At 38.4% G+C, this 19789-nt stretch overlaps 1 protein-coding gene across 1 annotated transcript in view; it reads left to right on the forward strand.

Annotated features, from left to right (window-relative positions):
* Arhgap15 (Rho GTPase activating protein 15) overlaps positions 1-19542 on the forward strand; it is a 597450-nt gene extending 577908 nt beyond the window's left edge. Inside the window, exon 14 of the mRNA XM_052725640.1 lies at positions 17752-19542. Within this exon, the coding sequence (XP_052581600.1) occupies positions 17752-17935 (184 nt within the window). The 3' untranslated portion in view covers positions 17936-19542. The remainder of the gene's footprint in view (positions 1-17751) is intronic.
* The last annotated feature ends 247 nt before the right edge of the window (positions 19543-19789 follow it).

The following is a 19789-nucleotide window of genomic DNA, read 5'->3' on the forward strand; positions in this document are numbered from 1 at the left end:
TTGCTGGTGACATGAGAGAAACTAGTTTTATAACGTATATACCAGCAAGGAAAGCTATTAAATTAAGTTGTGATTGTCAAATGGATGTGATTATTCATCACCCATTGGAGGTGTGTCTTTTCCTGCCTTCTCCAACCACAACAATGTGTTAGCTTCAAAACGAATCAGAACATAATTCTAATTTTAAAGTTACTCATATTTTCTGTCTTTAGTGTCAATTATATCCAATAAAAATGTGCAATTCTGTAACCTTTTCAAAAGAGACGTATAAGCTGTTACAAGTTTCTAAGTAGAAATAAATGTTACCTGGCACACCTGTGCCTTTTTTGGACACCAAATAATATTTATATCTGACTTATTTTAATAGGAAAAATAAAGGCTGTTCTCCCATTTGGAGGCAACTTCCAATGAAAGCCGTTTGTGTCCCCTGATTCTCTGCACATGGTGTTTGTAAAGCATCGTATAGGAAACTTTGCTAAGGAAATCTTAAAGCTCAAGCAGAAAAATAATCATGTCTTTCAGTCATTGCCTGCTCTGTTTGTTTCCTTAAAACGCACAGCTAAATGCTCTCTCCACACAGATAGTATTCGGTGGGTGGGGTATATCTTATTACCGGGTTATTTTCCAGTACATTTGGCATAGTTAAGGTAAAGTGTATTAACTTTCTCTCAAAATAAAGATGAAAACAGAGTTGTAGCACTTGTGAATGCTTCAGCCATTGTCAGAAAGTTCAGAAGTGACAGGAGGTCCAAATAATCAAGCCTGCCTGGTGCCTATACCGTAGTTTTCCCCTGGGATATCTGCTCTAATCCGACAATGTATCTGACTGGCATGAATGTAGAATTACTTTCAATAAAGATTTTATTTCAAGCTTGGATGATTTCCTCCAAAACATCTTGTCACTAAGGCAAAGTATATCATTGAATATCTGATTTTTTTTCTTCCCTACAAGTCAGCTTTTGAGGGGAAAAAAAAAATACACATTTCAACTCAAGTGCTCCACTCAGGTCAATTCACTGTAAAAATCACATTTTAACATATCTAGGCTGATTAAAGATTTGCTGTGTTAAAGAAATCAGGGAGCTGTCAAGAGAGCTTACCCTAAAGTCTAGAAATGGGAAGTCAGCAGCACATTTGCTCAAGTGCCATGTAGCTCTCCCTGCAGTAGCCTCCAATCAAAGAGCAGACAGGACGGATGACTCTTCCCGTGAACACTCGGCTTCTAGAATATTTGTCTTTTGGCAAGCAAGGAACACTTAAAGGTCATATCTTCCAATAAGTATGAAATTGTTTCCAGGCCATAAGAGAAATATGAATGGCCCAGTTATGATCCCTCGAAGATGCTCTCCATGGCTTCATTTATCCTTCTATCCCTCCACTCTATTCTCCACCATCATGACACTACATTAAGTCAGCATGTTCAAGACAGGGAACAGTAGGTAACAGTGCATTGTGCTGTCTGAATTCACTCACATGTTTCACTTGGAGCTTGCTTACATTACTTCTGCGTTCATGTCACATTGTTTAATTTATGCTTGGTTCATGTCATCTTAAACATAGCTTATGTTACCTACAGAGTTTCACCTTTACTAAAAGAGCACAAATCAAATGATTTAGCCCTAATGGGATGGGAGTCATTATTTTAACATTTAATGACTATAGCAACATTATAATTACAACATGTTTTAAAATTCAAAATCCATTTTATCCCTATTGTTATATTTTATGACTAATAGACAAGACTAAGGTAAGAACTCTGAGCACAAATGAAAACAGCATGGATAACAGTACTTAACACAAGAAGAATGTTGAGAGTTCAGTCTGCTTTTTTCTTCAACAGCTGTGTGACTTTTGGGCAGTTCATTTAACCAAAGAGCCCATGAGCCAAGGGGCTGTACACGAGCTTTTCTGGGAGGATTTTTAGACATTCCAAAGCTTGCATCTAAATCCTTTTCCTGTGTCAAAGCTCTCCTAGTGAGACCCATTCTCCCTTTTCTTCTCCTAAAGCGACAGTCCACAGAAGCACATACAAGCCTGTACGATGACAGCAACATTTCTATCAGTTTCACAAAGGTTTTCACAAAGGTTTAAATCTTAACCTGCAAAGTTTTCCTGCTGTCATGTTTGCCATTACCTTCACTTTTGAAGTGGAGTCTGAGGCTCTGAGAACTGCTAAAACGTTTCTCTCACATGCCAAGCACTTGGAGAACGAGCAATGTGGATTCTGCATCCCGACTATATTACCGCTTTTCCCACAGCAATGATTATCCCCACCCCTGACCACTGGGCACAAGGAAGTCATACTAAGACCTTTTGAAACACATCAGCCTACTGTAGACCATGGTAACAGAATTGCTGTGGATGAGCCCCAGACACTGACATACTTTTGAATTGTCTAGAGATGGTGCTAACAACCAAGCCGGATGGAGAATATGTTCTCTATAGTGACCTGGACAAATGTGGAAAATATAAATACTTTGATAGATATAACATGATTTTGTGCCATTTTTGCTGATCGTAAAACATGAATTCAGTGTGGAAGTAGATAGTTAATGAATGTTCAAGTTTTTTCTTTCACAAGTTTCCTTTCTATTGGAATTTCTAATTCCCTAGAGCTCATGGTGACCATCACAAGAGGGATTTAACATGGTGATAGCTATCTATTACTACCAGCAGAAAGAGGACAGAACAGTGTAGAGAAGAAAGAAATCTCACATTGTGACATGGGCTCAACAAAACCCAGACAATCTACAGAGGCTCTGGAGCCCATGAGCCACCACAGTCCCTGCCTTATCCAAAACAGCTTGGCCTTTATATACTTATTGCCTTCATTTACTAGTCAAAAGCACTTCCAAGAATCTTTTGGACTGAATTGCCTCTCCTCAGCTGGGGGGAACCCTGCAGGGCTGATAGCTGAATCTGTCCACTGACAGAGTACTGGTAGCCGAGCCTTCCTTGAAGATCAGTGGTTCTCAACCTACAGGTTGTGACCTCTTTGGGGGTTGAACAATCTTTTCACAGGGGTCACATACCAGATATTTACATTACAATTCATAACAGTAGAAAATTATAGTTATGAAATAGCAATGAAATACTTTTATGGTTGGGGGTTACCCACAATATGAGGACCTGTATTAAATGGTCACAGCATTAGGAAGGGTGAGAACCACTGCTTGGAGACAAACCTACTTCTGAAAGTAGGTGTGGACAGAGAAGGTGGCACATCACAGGCCATCCACAGTTCACCTACTGCTCTATGCCAGTCCATTCTTCATGTATATTTGATAAACATCTCCCCCAGGATGACAGGGGGCCTCTCTTTTTGAGGATACCTTTGAAATGAAAGATTTAGAAGGCTGAATCCCAGACTCAGAAGCTGAAGCCAAGCCTGAGCTCAACTCACCATCTCACCCCTCCACTATGCACCCTGGGTTCCTTTTCTCCCTCATCTATGGCCTCCTTCAAACACAGTGATTGACCCAGTGTGGTGACCCACTCCTTCATTCATGACAGGTCCAAAATCCTGTTCACTAGACTAGGATTTGTACCTCAGATATTAACTGTAGTTGGAATATTTCTCTGGTCTTACCCTCAGTCTAGACAAATCTCTCCCTCCCTCAAAAAGTCAGAAGTTTTCCTGTGTCCCTCCAGGTCCCACAGCTGCTCGGACCCAAGTAAACACACAGAGACTTATATTATTTACAAACTGTATACTCTATGGCATGCCTCTTGCTAGCTAGCTCTTATATCTTAAATTAACCCATAACTATTAATCTATGTATCACTACATGTTCCTTGACTTTACCTGTGTCCCATTACATGTTGCTCCTTGGGTGGCTGGCGTCTTTTCTTTGCCTTTCCTTTCTTCTTCCTGTCTATCTGCCTGAATTTCCTGCCTGCCTATAAGCCACCTTGCCATAGGCCAATACAGCTTTATTTATCAACCAATCAGAGCAACACATATTTACAGCATACAGAAAGACATCCCACAGCAATTAACAGTCAGAACTATACCTAAACAACAGATACCTTAGTAGGTATCAACAGTTCCATGTAGGTACCACACATATTATCCCTGTCTTGACTGCAACAACTCTACCTCTTTACTAGTTCTAAGTCAATAACATCTGCCTAGATGATAACTCTTAGCCTCAGCTTCTGGTCCCTGGACTAAAGAAGCCCAGGGGCCAAGAAGCAGCTAAAATCCAGTGATTCAGTGTATTGCTCTAACACAGAGAAGGGACTCTTTATTAGCTTCCTATTTATCTTGCTCTGAGAGTGCCATGTCCTATTACTCATCTTCATGACTCTCTGTAAATCAGGTCGCCTTGCCTGCCCCTCAGGCCCTGTTGCATGTTGTTAAGATTACAGCTACCTGACTTCTTGTAATTAAGCCCCATCACTCTATCCCTATTACATCAGTGTCTTTTCCAACTCCATTGCTGTTAGTGAGCCTATATATGTAGTAGACACTTTCCAGTCAATCCTCATTTCAGAGTAGAGGCCCCTTTACTTAGGAACATTGTCTTATGGACTTTCACTGATAGTTAGTAGTTACTACCAGGAATCTCCAACTGTTGTTTGTAAATGTTCATGTACTACACAAGCTATTCTCCATAGATACAATACCCCAACTCACCAGTTGTAAGAGTTTTAGCAATTGGGCTGTTATCTTCCGCAAGGACACATCTGTGCTGGACCTGCCACCACTGCCTGACTCATTGTCACCCAACAAACAGCAGATGAGCAAGGCCCAATCTGAATGGTATTGTTAGTCTTCTTAAACTACTCCTGAAACTAGCAATCACAGGCTATGTTCCTGGAAGGAGTATGTAAAAGAGTGCATGACATGCAAGGTTTAATTGTCATCCATCCACCGAGGAAGGAAAGATAGGGCAGCAGGACTAAACAGAGAAAGAAACTGAACTAACTTGCAACCTATAAAGTCCCACTCTGTGTAATCCCAGCCTCTTCATAAGGTCGCAAAACATACTAGCTCTTGAGGCTAGAAGGATTGCTCAGTGGTTAAAATTGCTTGCTGCTCTTGTAGAGGTCCAGTTCCAAGCACCCACATGGTGCCTCACAACTGTCTGTAACTCTTGTTCAAGGAATCCAGGACCCTGTTCTGTCCTGGCATGCATGAGGTACACATACATACATGCAGGCACTCACATATAACATAAAAGATGAATACCTAAGTCTTTATTAAAAATAGCAATTTTTGTTTCTACTTCTTTCCTATTATTTCCTCAGAGTAGGTTGGAAACTTGGTTGTTTAAGAATATAACGATTGTGCCATAATTGAATCTAATTTTTAATCCAGATCCCATTCTTCTAAATGAATTGTGACTACCTTCCAGATTTTTCTGGATTTGTTTTTATTCTGGATGGCTATGGCTATGTCAAGGGAGGACATCTGTTTTTTCAATGAATGCTTATTGAGTACCTACACTGTGACCCACACACAGCTTTTGGTCTATGGAAGTACACTAAGCTAAATAGGTCAATCCTGGTGTTTAAGATATTTACATTCTTTCAGAAAAGATAACAAGGCAGATTAACAGGAAAGAAAGTGTCTGGCTTTTGCAACTTCAGCGGGCTGGTGTTACTTTGTTCTGGTTTTCAGCTATCATCCCCAACTTCCAATTCCCAATTCCATGTGATGCAGTAGAGTGTGACACTATCTTGGGCCATATTTACCTAGATACACTACACAGTAATTTTAACTTAGCTATGATTGGAATAATAGACATGGGAACTCTAAAATCATGCTAAACCACTGGGTACCTGAAGGAAAAGAATGTCACTGTGCCTTACCTCAGATTCTTTGAACCGTCTATCAGCCTTCATACCCAGGAAAGAAGTCTAACAAGGCATCAGGACAGTTACTATCCTGAGACCTCATTGATGTCTCAGCTCTGCCTTCCCTGCTCAGGTCTATCTGTAGCCTACTGGCATGGTAGCCTGGCTCATATTTCTACCCAACAATTAGGCTATTCATAGGCACTGTGCTTTGCTATTCAAATACCATGATTGGCCCAAAATCTAAAGCATTTTCTCAGCTTTTCTAATGTACCACCCTCCTCTGAGGCCATGGATTCTGCTGAATCCCAGAGAATGGCAAGAAACACAGGCATGTGGGGTAGAAATCATAGTATATATTATCCCTCCTCATTTTAAATGATGCTTCAACTTTCCCAGAATGTCTGTTCTTTAGACATTAATCCAGCAGCACAAACCATTCTTCAAAGGTCACTGATTCTGCCATCTAGTTCAGGACTCACAAATGTCCTGCTAAATATTTCTCTTGATGGGGAATGTGGGCCTTTTAGGCAATAAATTATTGAATAATCTTGATGGATGCTCCCAGTACCTCTCCAGTATTTATAAGGGAAGTCTATACCAGATATTAACAGAGGTAAAATTCTAAGTGGTTAGAATTTTGAATGATTTTTATTTTCTTATTTTGACTTGTCTGCATTCTCCATGGTGATAAGAATCTATAACTGTTCTGAAACAGCCCTTTCTATTTCCACAGCACTAATTCTTCACACAAAGGAAAATTGTTCCCTCTTCCTTCCATACCATGGCTGTTTGCTTTCCCAGCATCATGGCTTCTCTAAGTGCTCTGTGTTTCAAGTCAAACATGTTCAGCATCAGTCCTAAGTCCTTTCTTGCAGGAGCACATTATTTTAGTGCCACCCTGATAACCCAATACCTCACGGGCACCTGTGAAGTCCAGTCACTGTAGAAAGAATTAAAAGACTTATTTTCACTGAGAAAATAAAATAAAATATGGACAATGGAATGATAATACTCAAATTGCTACAGATAATCAGCTGCCCCAAGGACATTTGAAACAAGAAGATTTGTCTGCCAAATACAGACTGCCAAAGACCTTGTGAGGATGCCCTTAGCGGGAATTGACACTCCCTTCACTTATATAATAAGGAAAAAATAAGAGATTAACAAATTCTAACTGCACTCTGGTAACATTCCTCCTAGGCTTTTCAAACATCACAGGGTAAATATTTAAGACCTATGTTTTCCACTAATGTCTTTTAATTAGGTGCATTATTCTGTGGGCTTAATTAATGCTGATCCATGTACAGCATTTGATAGTCCATATAAGATGTGACTAGCACACACTAGCATTTCAACAGGTTCATTTGGAAAACTCAGGTAGAGAATAATAGCACTCTTATGAATGTTTGCTTCCTGCAAGTATTCCAAATGTATGATACATTTTCTAGATGTTTCCGCTAACTGCAAAGTGGGATCTTGGAATTATTGGTCCTTAGGTAGCAGCAGAGCAAACTTCTGTTACTCTTGAGAGACTCACATATAGACGACTAAAACCATCCTAAAGTTTGAGGGAAGACACCCAAATGAAAGCAGAGCTGAAACTCTCTGTCATTACACCAACAGTGCATTTCCATTTGTGGTGAGAAAGCTGTGACACAAGAGAGAAAATCCTTCATCTTAGTTTTGTTTTTCTTCCATCTTCTTACCCTTCTCCTCTTATGCCCTTGAATGTGAATTAAGAGATTCTGAAAAATCAAAATATGTCTCCCAGGACATCTTGCTGGCTGCAGCTCACCTCAACTGACCGCAACTCTTCCTCAAGTCTTTCTCAGGCCTCACTGTTAGGAAGAGCCATGTTTTCAAACTTAAAAGTACTAGATCTTAGTCGTGTGCAAAGCGGGCGTCTGTATCCCAGAGCAGAAGAGATCTGAGCTTTCCTGTCAGTTCTATTGCTTTGTCCTTGGTGGCTTTGGTCAGAGTAGTCCATCTTCCTTTAGCTTACTTCCTGCATCTGAAGTTCATCTGAAAGCCTTCTGTCAGTTATGAAGAAAAGAAAGACGAGAGGAAGAACATGCCTAATAATGTTACGGGGATTTAAATAGGCAAGTACTGGTTCAAACTACACAGAGAGATCATAGCAGAGCTAGATATGCAGGTATGTGTGGCTGTGAGCTCAACAAACTACAAAAAAAATCATGTCACAAAGCATTTGGTGATGAGTAGATTATTCAACAATTAGCTGGCATTGGGAAAATGATAAATTTATATTATGATCACATTTCCAAAGTAAATTAGATTAAGATAAACTAGGGAACATGCTGAAAATGTGACATCATTTTTTTTAACTAGGAGAAATCTGGTGATCTGTAGCTGAGCTCTTTAATATGGCTGAATTTTATAATAACAACAACGATATAAATTTCAGAAGGAATACTACCATATGTGACTACATAAACATAAAAGTAAATAAAATTAAGAAATAAAAAATCAGGAACAGTATGTTTGATAAAAATGATGAAAATTTTATCATCAAAATATATAAGATCTCAGAAATCTGCACAGAAAACACTTCATTGCAGCATTGTCTGGGGCAGAAAATAAAGGAACAACCTGATGGCCACCAAGTGAGGAATGCTTAAATAACTTAAAGAATTTCTGTGCAATGAAATGAAATGACTTTTTTAAAAAGAATGCAGTATTTTTATTAGTGGCAAGTTGGAAATATATCCATGATATACAGCAAAGTGGGGGAACAAATATTAGAACATTTTGTGTGTTACTATTTCATTCTTTTTCAAAAGAAAATTTGTATATATGTGCTGCATATTACATATTATACAGGTATCATATGAATATATATTGTCATATATAATGGTAGGTAGATCAATGGGTAAGTAGAAAACTATTTTGAAGCCACACCCACTGGTTAATTACAGCCACAATAAAAGTATTTCATTAGGAAGTGGTGAGACTTTGCTTGTTACCCTAGGTGCTTTTTATTATCACATTTTTCAAGGATTATGCAGTAGTTTTTATACAAATAGATAAAATGGACCAAATAAATAAACAAACATAAAATTATGTGCTCTCAATAGAAAAGATGTCAAGAAATATTCACAAAGAGAAAATATACAACTCTATTTATTTGCACTTCTTGATTTCTTTTCCAGTGCTTATACTAAAAGATCTAAAGTTTAAAGAATAGAAAATAGATGGCCATTTTTCATATATAGTGATTACATTTTAAAGAATATACCAGATAATAATGATGATAACAAGGCCCTCCCACATGCTACCATGTTGGCTTGAGGATTGGTGCTTGTTCTCATGACTTGGACTTGTACCACCTGAGAACCTGTGAAGGTCCCTTGTTTGTCAAGTGTCTCCCCAAACTTCTTGCATCAGATTTCTGGGAGAAGATCTCTGTGTTTCATGCTTCATACACCTTTCCAAGTTGCTCTCATGAACAGTAAGGTGAGATCCACTAGCACTCTCCCCCTGAGAGCAGGGTTTCCCACCACCTCTAGCGCCATGATCTAAGCCAGATGATGTAATAGGAGGCTGCTTTGTGTTTGTAGGGATTAACAGTGCCTTTTGCCTCTGCCCACTGAAGGCTAGAGGCAAAGAATACTTCTCCACCTCACCCAACCAAGATGCTTTCTGCACATAGTGTCAAGTGTCTCCAGTGGCAGACTGGTAGGGGACGGGTGGATTAACCTGCTCAGAATGAAAACCACTACCTACAGAAATACTACAAAAATTGACTACAGAGTATGTGGTAAAATTTTATTGTTGTTTACTAATTTTACATGTACTAAATCCTTAGAGCATATCCATTTTTCCCATATAAGGTAATAGCAAAACAATATACATTACACAGCTAAGACATAGCAATTGTTCATGTTAGGCATGAGAAATGCTGAATTCAGAACTGTAGAAAGAGTATTTATCAAATGCATACAGCAATTATGATACATTCATTTATATTCTCTAAATACTGGCAATGCCATTTTCTTCAAAACTCAAGAAAGGACTCCCCATCTTCCTTAGAATTAAATCCCTAACCTTTACTATGGACCTCTAAGTCCCTGAGGAGTACCTCCCACCTCCACACTCTGGCTCCCCATCCATAGCCACACTGTGCTTTTCTCTACTCCTAAAACTTCAGCATGGCTTCATCCTGGACCACCGTACCTACTGTACCTTTCCTGAAATCTTCCCTCCCTGATGTGTGCACCTAAGCAGAACAGGACTTATACCTCCATTCCAAGGGGCCAGGGTTTTGGGAGCACCCTGTCTGGTCATGTGTAGCATGTTCCACTACTCTCTGCTACTTGAAATCATGAGTACTATTTGAAAATGGCAGCAGCCAGATCCTGTCTATACAGTGTAAGCATGAATCTCAGGATAGATTCTAGGTCACTGGGATTTTTAAAGTGCTCGGGGTCAATAGGAGATCTACCCCTTTCTTTCTTAGTTTCCTTGTAAAACATTTCATGATTGAAATCACATTATCTATTGAGTAGTGTGTGCTTGGTTATTTGTCCCCCCCACACCCCTAGATTCCAGTCACCCTTCAGTCTCCTTAGAAGATTAGTTTTTGGCACACCCTGCAGATACCAGACTCTGCGGATGCTGAGGTCTTATTTATAATACCAAATATAATTTGTATGCTATGGAAATAGTTGTTACACCACATTGTTTAATGTAGATGTAAAGGAAAAAACCCTATATTCTTTCAACACAAATACATTTTTTTCTCAAATGTTTCCCATCTGAGGTTGGTTAGATCTCCAGACACAAAAGCTATGGATAGGGAGGGCTGTGTGAGCTCCTACAGGGTAAGGATTCTGTCTCTTTTACTTGCTACAACTATTTCAGCATTCAGAGTAGCATCTGGTACATCGTAGGTTAATAGGTAATGTACCTTTTAAGTTATACTCATGTACTAGTGAGGCAGATCAATGGGTAAAGTATTTGCTGCACAGATATGAGGACCTCAGTCCAAATTCCCAGTACCCTCATAAAGCCAGGGGTAACAGTGTGCATGTCTAGAATCCCAATGCTCCTATGGCAAGATGGAAGACAGAGACAGGATACCCAGATACTCAAGGCCAGCTAGCTTCAAATTCCAAAAAGCAAACAGCCATATTCCCTTTCTCACATAAGGTGAAAGATGAGGATCAACTTCCACATGCATGCTGTAGCACACATGTAACTGTATTCACTCACAGACCTGCATGCTTCCATACACATAGTCATATATTCAAAAAATAACACTCATAGAATTTATACATTTTCTCTAACCAAACTCATTCCTTTATAATTAAAGGAAAAGTTAAAGCTTATTTTCAAATATGTTTCCAAAACACTGGCATACCTGTGGCACTATGATTAGCACAGTGAAGGCATTCAACAACAGTATCAATAGTGTTCCCTTCTGGTATTTAGAATGGTGGGGCTGTGGCTCCGACAACCCATTTTATTTGCCATTGTTGATAACTTACAAAATACATAACTAGAAATAAGTCATTAATTGAAGCCCACAGCTATTCATTTTTTAATTTCATTCCCTAAATCCTGTTAGACAATTTGAATATTATTTTAAAGGTGCTTTAGACTATCTCTATAATGTCTGATCAATAAAAATATGAGACAAGTGAATAATTGAAAGTGTTTCAATCTTCTGTATTGAAATTAATGCAAAGTAGCTCAATAAATTTTAAAAAAGCAGGCTGGGTTACCTATCAATAGGCAATTGCCATATTGGTTTTTTTCCTATAATGTGTTTTGAAAAATTATATATGCATGGTCTTAAAGATTATTTAAAAGCAAAAATGTCAGAATATAGCAATAATTCCCATTTGGGATGCTAGTCACGAGCTGATTTTTGGAAACTAATAATGATATAGTATCTAGATACAAAATTGAAGACTACAATTAGTTCAAGCCAATTGATTTCCAGATTGACATGTGACCATGCTGAATCAGATGTGAATGATCTCTCTGAAACATACTGATGCTAAATGCAAAATGCTCTGTAAATGTGCTCTTGCTTTTATTATAGTTGAGCATTCTTTTGACATATGCCATGACTTTAAGAGAGAAGGTGGGAGTTTTGCAAATTCCTCAATCTTATAAAAGGCCAGAGGAGACAGCAGAATAGTTTGTGCAAACTGAAGGAAGGCAAGCATATGGTTAGTATGGATCCCCTCAAAATAGTCACAACACATAAGAAACATAAGTCGAGCATATTGAAGATTGATTCTGTTTCTAACAGTCTCTCTTTACTAAGTGGTCAAAATTACAACTAACATTTCACACGCAGTGGCTGAGATGTATTTTGCAAGCCAGGTGTGTGACTTGACGGAATAAATTTGTCACCACATTCTTCCCCAATCCAGTAACACCCTCTAGAAGCTCCTCTGACAGGAAGAGGAACATTGCAATACACCCCCAGAACTGAAAACTTGTCCTATGGGCAGTTATGTGGCTTTCTGTGTACATTACCATGGTAACAGCAAAAAAAAAAAAAAAAAAAAACTTAAAAGGAAGTTTGCAGGCTGGTGAGATGGCTCAGTTGCTAAAGGCACTTGTGGCCAGATGATCTGAGTTTGATCCCCAAGACAGATTTGTCTGAAGCAGAAAACCAACTTCTGCAGATTGTTCTCTCACTCAAATACACACACACATACACACACACACACACACACACACACACACACACACACACACACACACTAGATAGATAGATAGATAGATAGATAGATAGATAGATAGATAGAAAAAAGAAAGAAAGAAAGAAAGAAAGAAAGAAAGAAAGATAGATAGATAGATAGATAGATAGATAGATAGATAGATAGATAAATTATAATTTTAAAAAAGTTGCACCCACCTATCAGCTATCTGCTTGAAGATGTGCTACTATTAATCATGTTGCTTTTCTTGATTTCATATCAGCTATACTTTTATACCAAATTCCCATTTCCTTGAGTCATTTGGCTGTGATTATATGCAACCAAGAAATTTCTTTCACTTAGCTGTAACTCTGCTCATTTTTGGAAAAACCTATCAAGCATAAGGCTTTTCTGAGAGTTTTTGGGTTTTGTTTGGTTGGTTGGGCAGTTGGTGGTTTTTTGCTTTTTTGTTCTGGACGGGGGTCCAATGTTTATAGCATTGTAGTGTAGACTGCTTCTTTAATAATCTAAAAATCTATGTGTCTATAGTGCTATACGATATCACTTCCCTGCCCTTGTTTTTTTAAAAAAGAGTCTGACCCACTTAAAGTTTGTATAAACTTGGATTTAACTTAGTCATATAAGCATTGCTCCTACAATGACCATGTATCAACTGGTATCTCAGAACACAGTTATAAAGTCATAATGACATGTTTGTTAGGCTATGTTGGATAAAGCAATGTCTCTTCAGTCTTTCTCAAAGAAGAGCCGAAGCCTGGTAGTCAGCCATTTGCAGGAGATTAATTTTGAGTTCTTCATGCTGCTTAAAATCAGGTATCTTTGCTATTAGGGTTTCTTGGTAATAAATTAACAGCAAATAAACATCTATCAATGGAATTCCCAAATACTGATAGAAGAGCTGAATGTTTTTCATCACTTCCTAATCATCCACCAATTCTTAATACATTAGTCTCTCAGGCACATTGTCAATCTTACTCATTTCTCACTCATATTTTGCCTTTTCTCCAATTTTGCCTTTGTTTTGTAATGGAGGGTGTGTGTCTTTCATCATTTTTTTCTGGAAACAGGTTAAATTACAGCTCAGAATTCAGAGCACTGTTATGAACTTTAAGGATGATGCAATGTGTCCACCTAAAAGGGGAAACTGGCCACAGCTCACTCCCCTCTGGGTTGGCAAAAGAGGGACTGCAGACACAGAAAAGCACAGGCAGGTCAAACTCAGTAGATTTTCAGAATTGCAGACAGGCCCTTAGTCAAGTTTCCCTGATTGTACAGCTCAGTGCCACTGAGGCACAAAAGCCAGGCATGCCATTTAACTCATAAGGATACAAGCTGAGCATGAGCAGGGCCATTTTCTCTGCAGGTTTTTTTAGAGTCTTAACAGTTTTTGTGCACTGAAACTTACAAGAAGGAAAACAGTCCACAATCTTCTTCAAAACTTGTCTTGGACATCATTTTTATGAGGCATATGACACAAATGGTGTTGCACAGAACTCACTTTGGTCAGAGCTTTCTGGAAGGTATTTCCAACCATGGCCTCTCCCCTCCAACTGCTGGAGGAACTGCTTACTGCATTTTCGTTTTCTGCCAGAGATATGAGGTTACATAAAGTAGATGCAGAGTTTTTATTGCTTTTGTTAGACTGTGTTCTTCTGGGTGCTTCACCAGCAGTTAAACCCTTGGCTGTAATTCGCATCTACTCACTCAGGAGACTAGAAGATATGCTATGATGATGTGACCAATAAATAATTCTGCATAATGTTCTAGCTATATTTTGGAAACTATGATTGACTCTCTATGTGCTCATTAATCAGCCATGTAACTATTCAGGAGGCTAGGTTTTTATTTGAATTGGTAGGTTTTTATTTGAATAGCAAAGTTTACAATGGCATTAACACATTAGTCAGGCACCCCTAATTTCAGAGCTTTCTTTGCTAGAAGTATCTGTCTCTACAGCCTACAAAATAAGGTATAATCTAATTCAAAATTTAGTGTAAGACTATATTTGCCTGTCAACATGAATCAGCAATTTCTACCTCAGATTGGTCTTCACCCTCAATATCATTTCTAACCTAAAGATTGTGGGGTTTTTTTTCAACATATCAACTACTGCTTCACTGGTATTCAGAAAATATTATTGAATACATACACACCAACAAAATGCATTTTATAGTGGTAAATAAGCTAATAAGCACATGTTCCATATAATGCACACCCATATTGTCTCATCTCTTAACTACATCTTGTTTTTCTAGAACACATAGCAAGTGACAGTGACTTGGTTTTCTTAATTTAAGAAACAAATTTAAGCTACTATCAAAATGTAATCTGCACTGATCTAGACATAGTAAAAAAATTGCAAAGTTATGTTATTCTGAGGTGTTTACATTAACAAGATCACTTTAAAGCACTCATCAATCATCATTATCCAAATCAGATGGGAAATTTCTAGAGAACGGACCTGAGGAATATGAGTTTGGGATGAGATGTAATAACTTATATGTGCATAAAAGCAAAAACTGAGCATTAGCACACTAAGGTAGAAACCTATCCACTGGAAGGAATTCGTAGCAGAGTCCCTATGGCCCAGCAACTGAGATGGAGATATCTTCAGAGTGGCCTGGACATGCTTCATTATCTCCCCCTGTCCATTCTGTCTAAACTCAACAAGGTACCCACCTCTAGATTTGACCTTGTTCTGGATCCTAAGACAAGGTCTTTGCCAACACACACAAAAATAACCTATAACTCTTGGAGAATAGTAAAGTTCCTAGCCTCAATCCAGCCTCGTTCCTCTATAGGACTATACCCACCTAGCTGTGCTTTGGGGATGAGAGCTGAGCTGCCCTGCCACTGAATAAGTTACCGCATCGTTTTCTGTCAGCCATGATTATCCCCTGCAGTTACCAAATCCTGGACAAGTCTTGACTTCTGATCTTATATTTTGAGCGTGTCACTCAGTTTGAGCCCCCAACTATCTCCTGTCCATTCTTTTGTGCAACAGAAATTAGAACAGTATAAATTAGAAAACATAACTTCATCCCTCAGTCCATGTTTATATCATGCCCCTCCTCTTTCAGGTTTTCTAAACTCCAAATCTTAATGATCTTCCACTACCCAGATGCCTTTGCCAGGCCATTGACCGTCACACAGTCAGTACTGTCTGAGGTTTCTGTCAGTCTTCTCCATAGCCTATAACCAAAGATCTCTGCTAGGTGAATCTTAGCAACTGAGACATTTGCTGTCAAAGGGTAAAGTTACAGCAACTTTTGCCTTCTGAGCACTCAATAACTTGCTATGTTTTTTTTTTTTCCATTTTTATCTTTGGCAATTTTTCATGTCTTAGAGTCACTGAAGTTGGTATCATAAAAGGCATTCAGTTAAAAGCAAAAGATAAAAACCCTTTTTACCTTAAAATACATCTTGCTAATGACTTTCATAGCACACTTGCCAAGAAGAGGTTCTGAAGATCTTAAACTGAGGTAAACTACCATGCTGCAGGGAGCTAAGGCCTGTTTCACTCACCAGATGTGGGGAGAGAAAGCTTATATCATTTTACAGTCTTTGAAAAATGAAGCATCAAAGTGACATAGCCTTTTTTCCCAAAGGAAACTTTAAATTTGAAATCTCTGATAACTTACTGAAACTCTAAAAATATGAGACTCCCTTCCAGAAATGTAGCCATGCCAACAATACTCACAGGTACACATGTTCTCAACTTAAAGCAGGAAGAAAAGAAAAATGTGAGGCAGAATGTCTTGGATTTTCACTCAAAATTGCAGTCATTTTGCCCATAATAAATATGCTAGAACCAAATTGACAATCACAATTGTACAGTGAAGGATGAAAATTCAGAGCCTCTTATAACAGACTCAATAATCATGCAAGGTGCAGAGAAGTGAAAGGTTGAGCCTATTATGAAGCATAAGGGTGTTAACAGACACTCTGAGATGATATATCCTGAAGAGCTGGGACCACACAGCCCACATACCAGCCTTAGTTCTGCATGGTATCAGTCCCTAGGTTCACAGGGCCTCAGCCATTTCACCTGCTCAACAGAACTAGCAAGAAAATCTGTTTTGTGAGATTATTATGAGGATTAAATGACACAACAAAATCATTTGAAATAACGGTTGATTATAGTTGCTTTGCAAAATATAATTCAAGTACAGTTTGCTGGCAACACTCCATTATATTAACCTGGACTGTGCTCCGGAAAAAGCCAGATCATGGAACTTCAAGGATTCCATTGGAAAAGTAAAGAAAGTAAACAGAGTCTCTTGCCTCCTCTGATTCTGGACTGTGTAGACCAGCATAGGCCAAACAGGACAGTGCCAAGGTCTAAACAGCTCAACAAAGTTCCACACTGAGGACAACAAAATCACTGTCTTGTTCACACTTCCCTTGGGTCAGGCTGTCTGGAAGTCTGTAATAGCATGTCTTAACACCTACTTTCCACAGGCTACCTTATTTCCTTACTGTCATTGAAATCTTGTGCTCTCGAAGTATCAGCTATGAAATCATTCACTATTTAAGTGTCCATCTGACAAGAAGGTTTGGTTTTCTTTGAAAAGTCCTTTTGTGACATGTAAGGCATTCCTTAAATACAACATCTTTGTGTACCAAAGGTATTCCAGCTTTCTATATAATCCTCATGTAAGCAAATACCTCTCCAATCTCAAAAGGATTCTTTCTCTATAGGAATGCTACCAGATTCTGCATTCTGTTGAAGCGTGAGAAAATCACCCATCCAACTGAATGGAGAAACAGAATTTTGACATATACCTAAATGTCTCAGAGCCCACCTCCTCTACAAAACATATTCCTGTTAAGCTTCTGCCAGGAGCACTTCCCTCATTCTAATCACTAAAGTCATATCCTAGTCCTTATGTCTGTCTTCCATTATTAATTATGCATATATTTCCTATTATTTTTGCATTCTAATATAGTCCATGATTAAGTCACCTATATTCTCCATTGATTATAAGTACTTAAGAGGCTGAATCTTTTTAACTCCATAAGAATTTTTGCTGTTTAACATATTTATTAAACATCCACAATAGCCATTTATAATGAGGATTCAAAGTTGGACAAGGTGGTGTTCTGATTTCATTCAGTAATTCATGAAGGTTTATGATCAAATAGAGTGGTGAGGTTCTTTGTGGGTTTTTTTCCCTGGAATTAGAGCTAGCTACAATTTCACATTAAACTCCAATGGCATCTTTTCTTTATTTTTTCTTCTCCACAGGATAGTGGCCAAAGCCTCTCAGAATCTCATGTCCACACAAAGCTTAGGGATTGTATTTGGACCCACCCTTCTGCGAGCTGAAAATGAGTCGGGGAACATGGCGATACACATGGTCTACCAAAACCAGATAGCAGAGTTCATGCTGAACGAGTATGATAAGATCTTCAGCTCAGAGGAAGACTGACAGGCAAGACAAGCTACTGAGTATGTTCACATCTGTCTTGATGCCTAATATTTTTACATTTCTGTAAACATATTTCTGAAATATTTTTTCCTTCCAAGCGACAGATGCTTCATTTTGTGAAAACTTAGTGATGATTTTGTATTTAAGTTCCAAACATTTGAATAAAATAAATGACAATATTTTCCTATATGTGTTCTACATTAACCCCTTGAGTGTTGTTCCTTTTAGCATTCTAAATGTCTCACACTCTTAAATAGTGTATACAAGACAGCACCCAGGCATAGCTCTACTACTGCTCCTTGGCATCAGGTATTTGTTGATGTGTGTGCAGATAGGTGAGTATGTAGAGAAGTTGTGGGTAAGTATGAGTGTGTGCCTTCTCAAGATCAATGTGTCAGCTATGTCCCCACTTGCCTAAGCCTCCACAGAGAGAGCACAAACAATATGAAGGCATCTATGTTCTCAATCCAAAGAGTCCTTTCATCTTTCAAGAGTACAACACAATGATCATCGGTGATGGGTGAGCTTTGCAAATACATGTTGAGTGGCAACTTTCCTAAAGACCAAAAGGACAGTTTAAGAGATTTGTTGTTGGACAGCTCTTTTCTGTGTGTGAGTGCTATTTTGGTTCCACAAACGTACCATTTTGTAAATTAAATGGATTGATCTTTATTTTACACAAGGACTGCATTTCTATTCCATTTTGAGTCTTCATCAAACCGTGTATCTTCCCTTTCCCCAACTATGCCATTTTATGTAGAATTTTTATTTTTATTATGTTTTGAAGGATATTTTATTGGTGAGTTACACTAATTCCAGCTAGAAAGAACTGTTTTTAAATGCTTGGATTAGTATGCCCTAAGGATTCCTTAACTACACTCATATTATCTTATCCATTTGATGGTTACTTTCAGTTGTGATTGATTAAACAAAGGGATAACTGTCTAGAATATATCAAACATTGCTGTATTTTGAAAAGTATGTCCTAGCTGAACACATATCATGCCATTTTATGAAAGAGTTCTGCTGATAAAAATATAGACTTATGTTTGACAGCTTTTTAATAAATTCAGATGGAATGAATAAAACTAATCCACTGTGATAAGTAACTCTAGTTATTGATTTGATCACAAAATGAAAAATAAAGCATGTAAATACTATGTGTGAAGCACGGATCCAAGAGCAGACATTCAGAGCAATAATGAGCTCAGAGGCATAGGCTGTAGCATGGATGAGCATTCAGAGATGAGAAAGAGATATTTGAGACAGTTCATGAAGTACCAGCATCCACAGTGCTGCCTGAGGATGCTCACCTGAGGAATGACCGAATATACTTGTCCTCTCGAATGCCTTTATTTTGGTAAAGGTGCCAATATATGGACTCACAGCCAAGAACAGTGAAGCAGCCACAGTGAATTCTTCAGTGTGGTTTCATCAAGTGGAATGTATACACATCATACCACAAAGCCAAGAGAAGTCACAAGAAACAGAATCCCATGATCTAAAGCTATCAGTAACAGTGAAGCAAGAGCATGGCTAAGCTGTAAAAGATTCTTACATGTAAAACTGTGCTTGTGCCTTTCAATAAAACACAAAGAAACATGAAACATGGGTTTCTGGCATTTATTTCTAGTCTTCCTCAATGCTGTAACATTCTCAATGAAGTCTTTTCCAAGACTTTAATTATTTCTCCCTTTGAAAAGAGAACAGCAGAGTTGGAAGTTCCATATTAAAACGTTGTGGCTTCACGAATCCATCTTTAAAGATATTCTGGAAGCTTCAGCCAGAGAGAAATCATACTGAAAGCCAAAGAGAGTGGCACTACCTGCTTTGAGCAAAGATTCACATCCCCTT

This window comes from Peromyscus californicus, unplaced genomic scaffold (assembly GCF_007827085.1).
Source record: "Peromyscus californicus insignis strain IS unplaced genomic scaffold, ASM782708v3 Scaffold_7__1_contigs__length_154581171, whole genome shotgun sequence".
Lineage (NCBI taxonomy): Eukaryota > Metazoa > Chordata > Mammalia > Rodentia > Cricetidae > Peromyscus > Peromyscus californicus.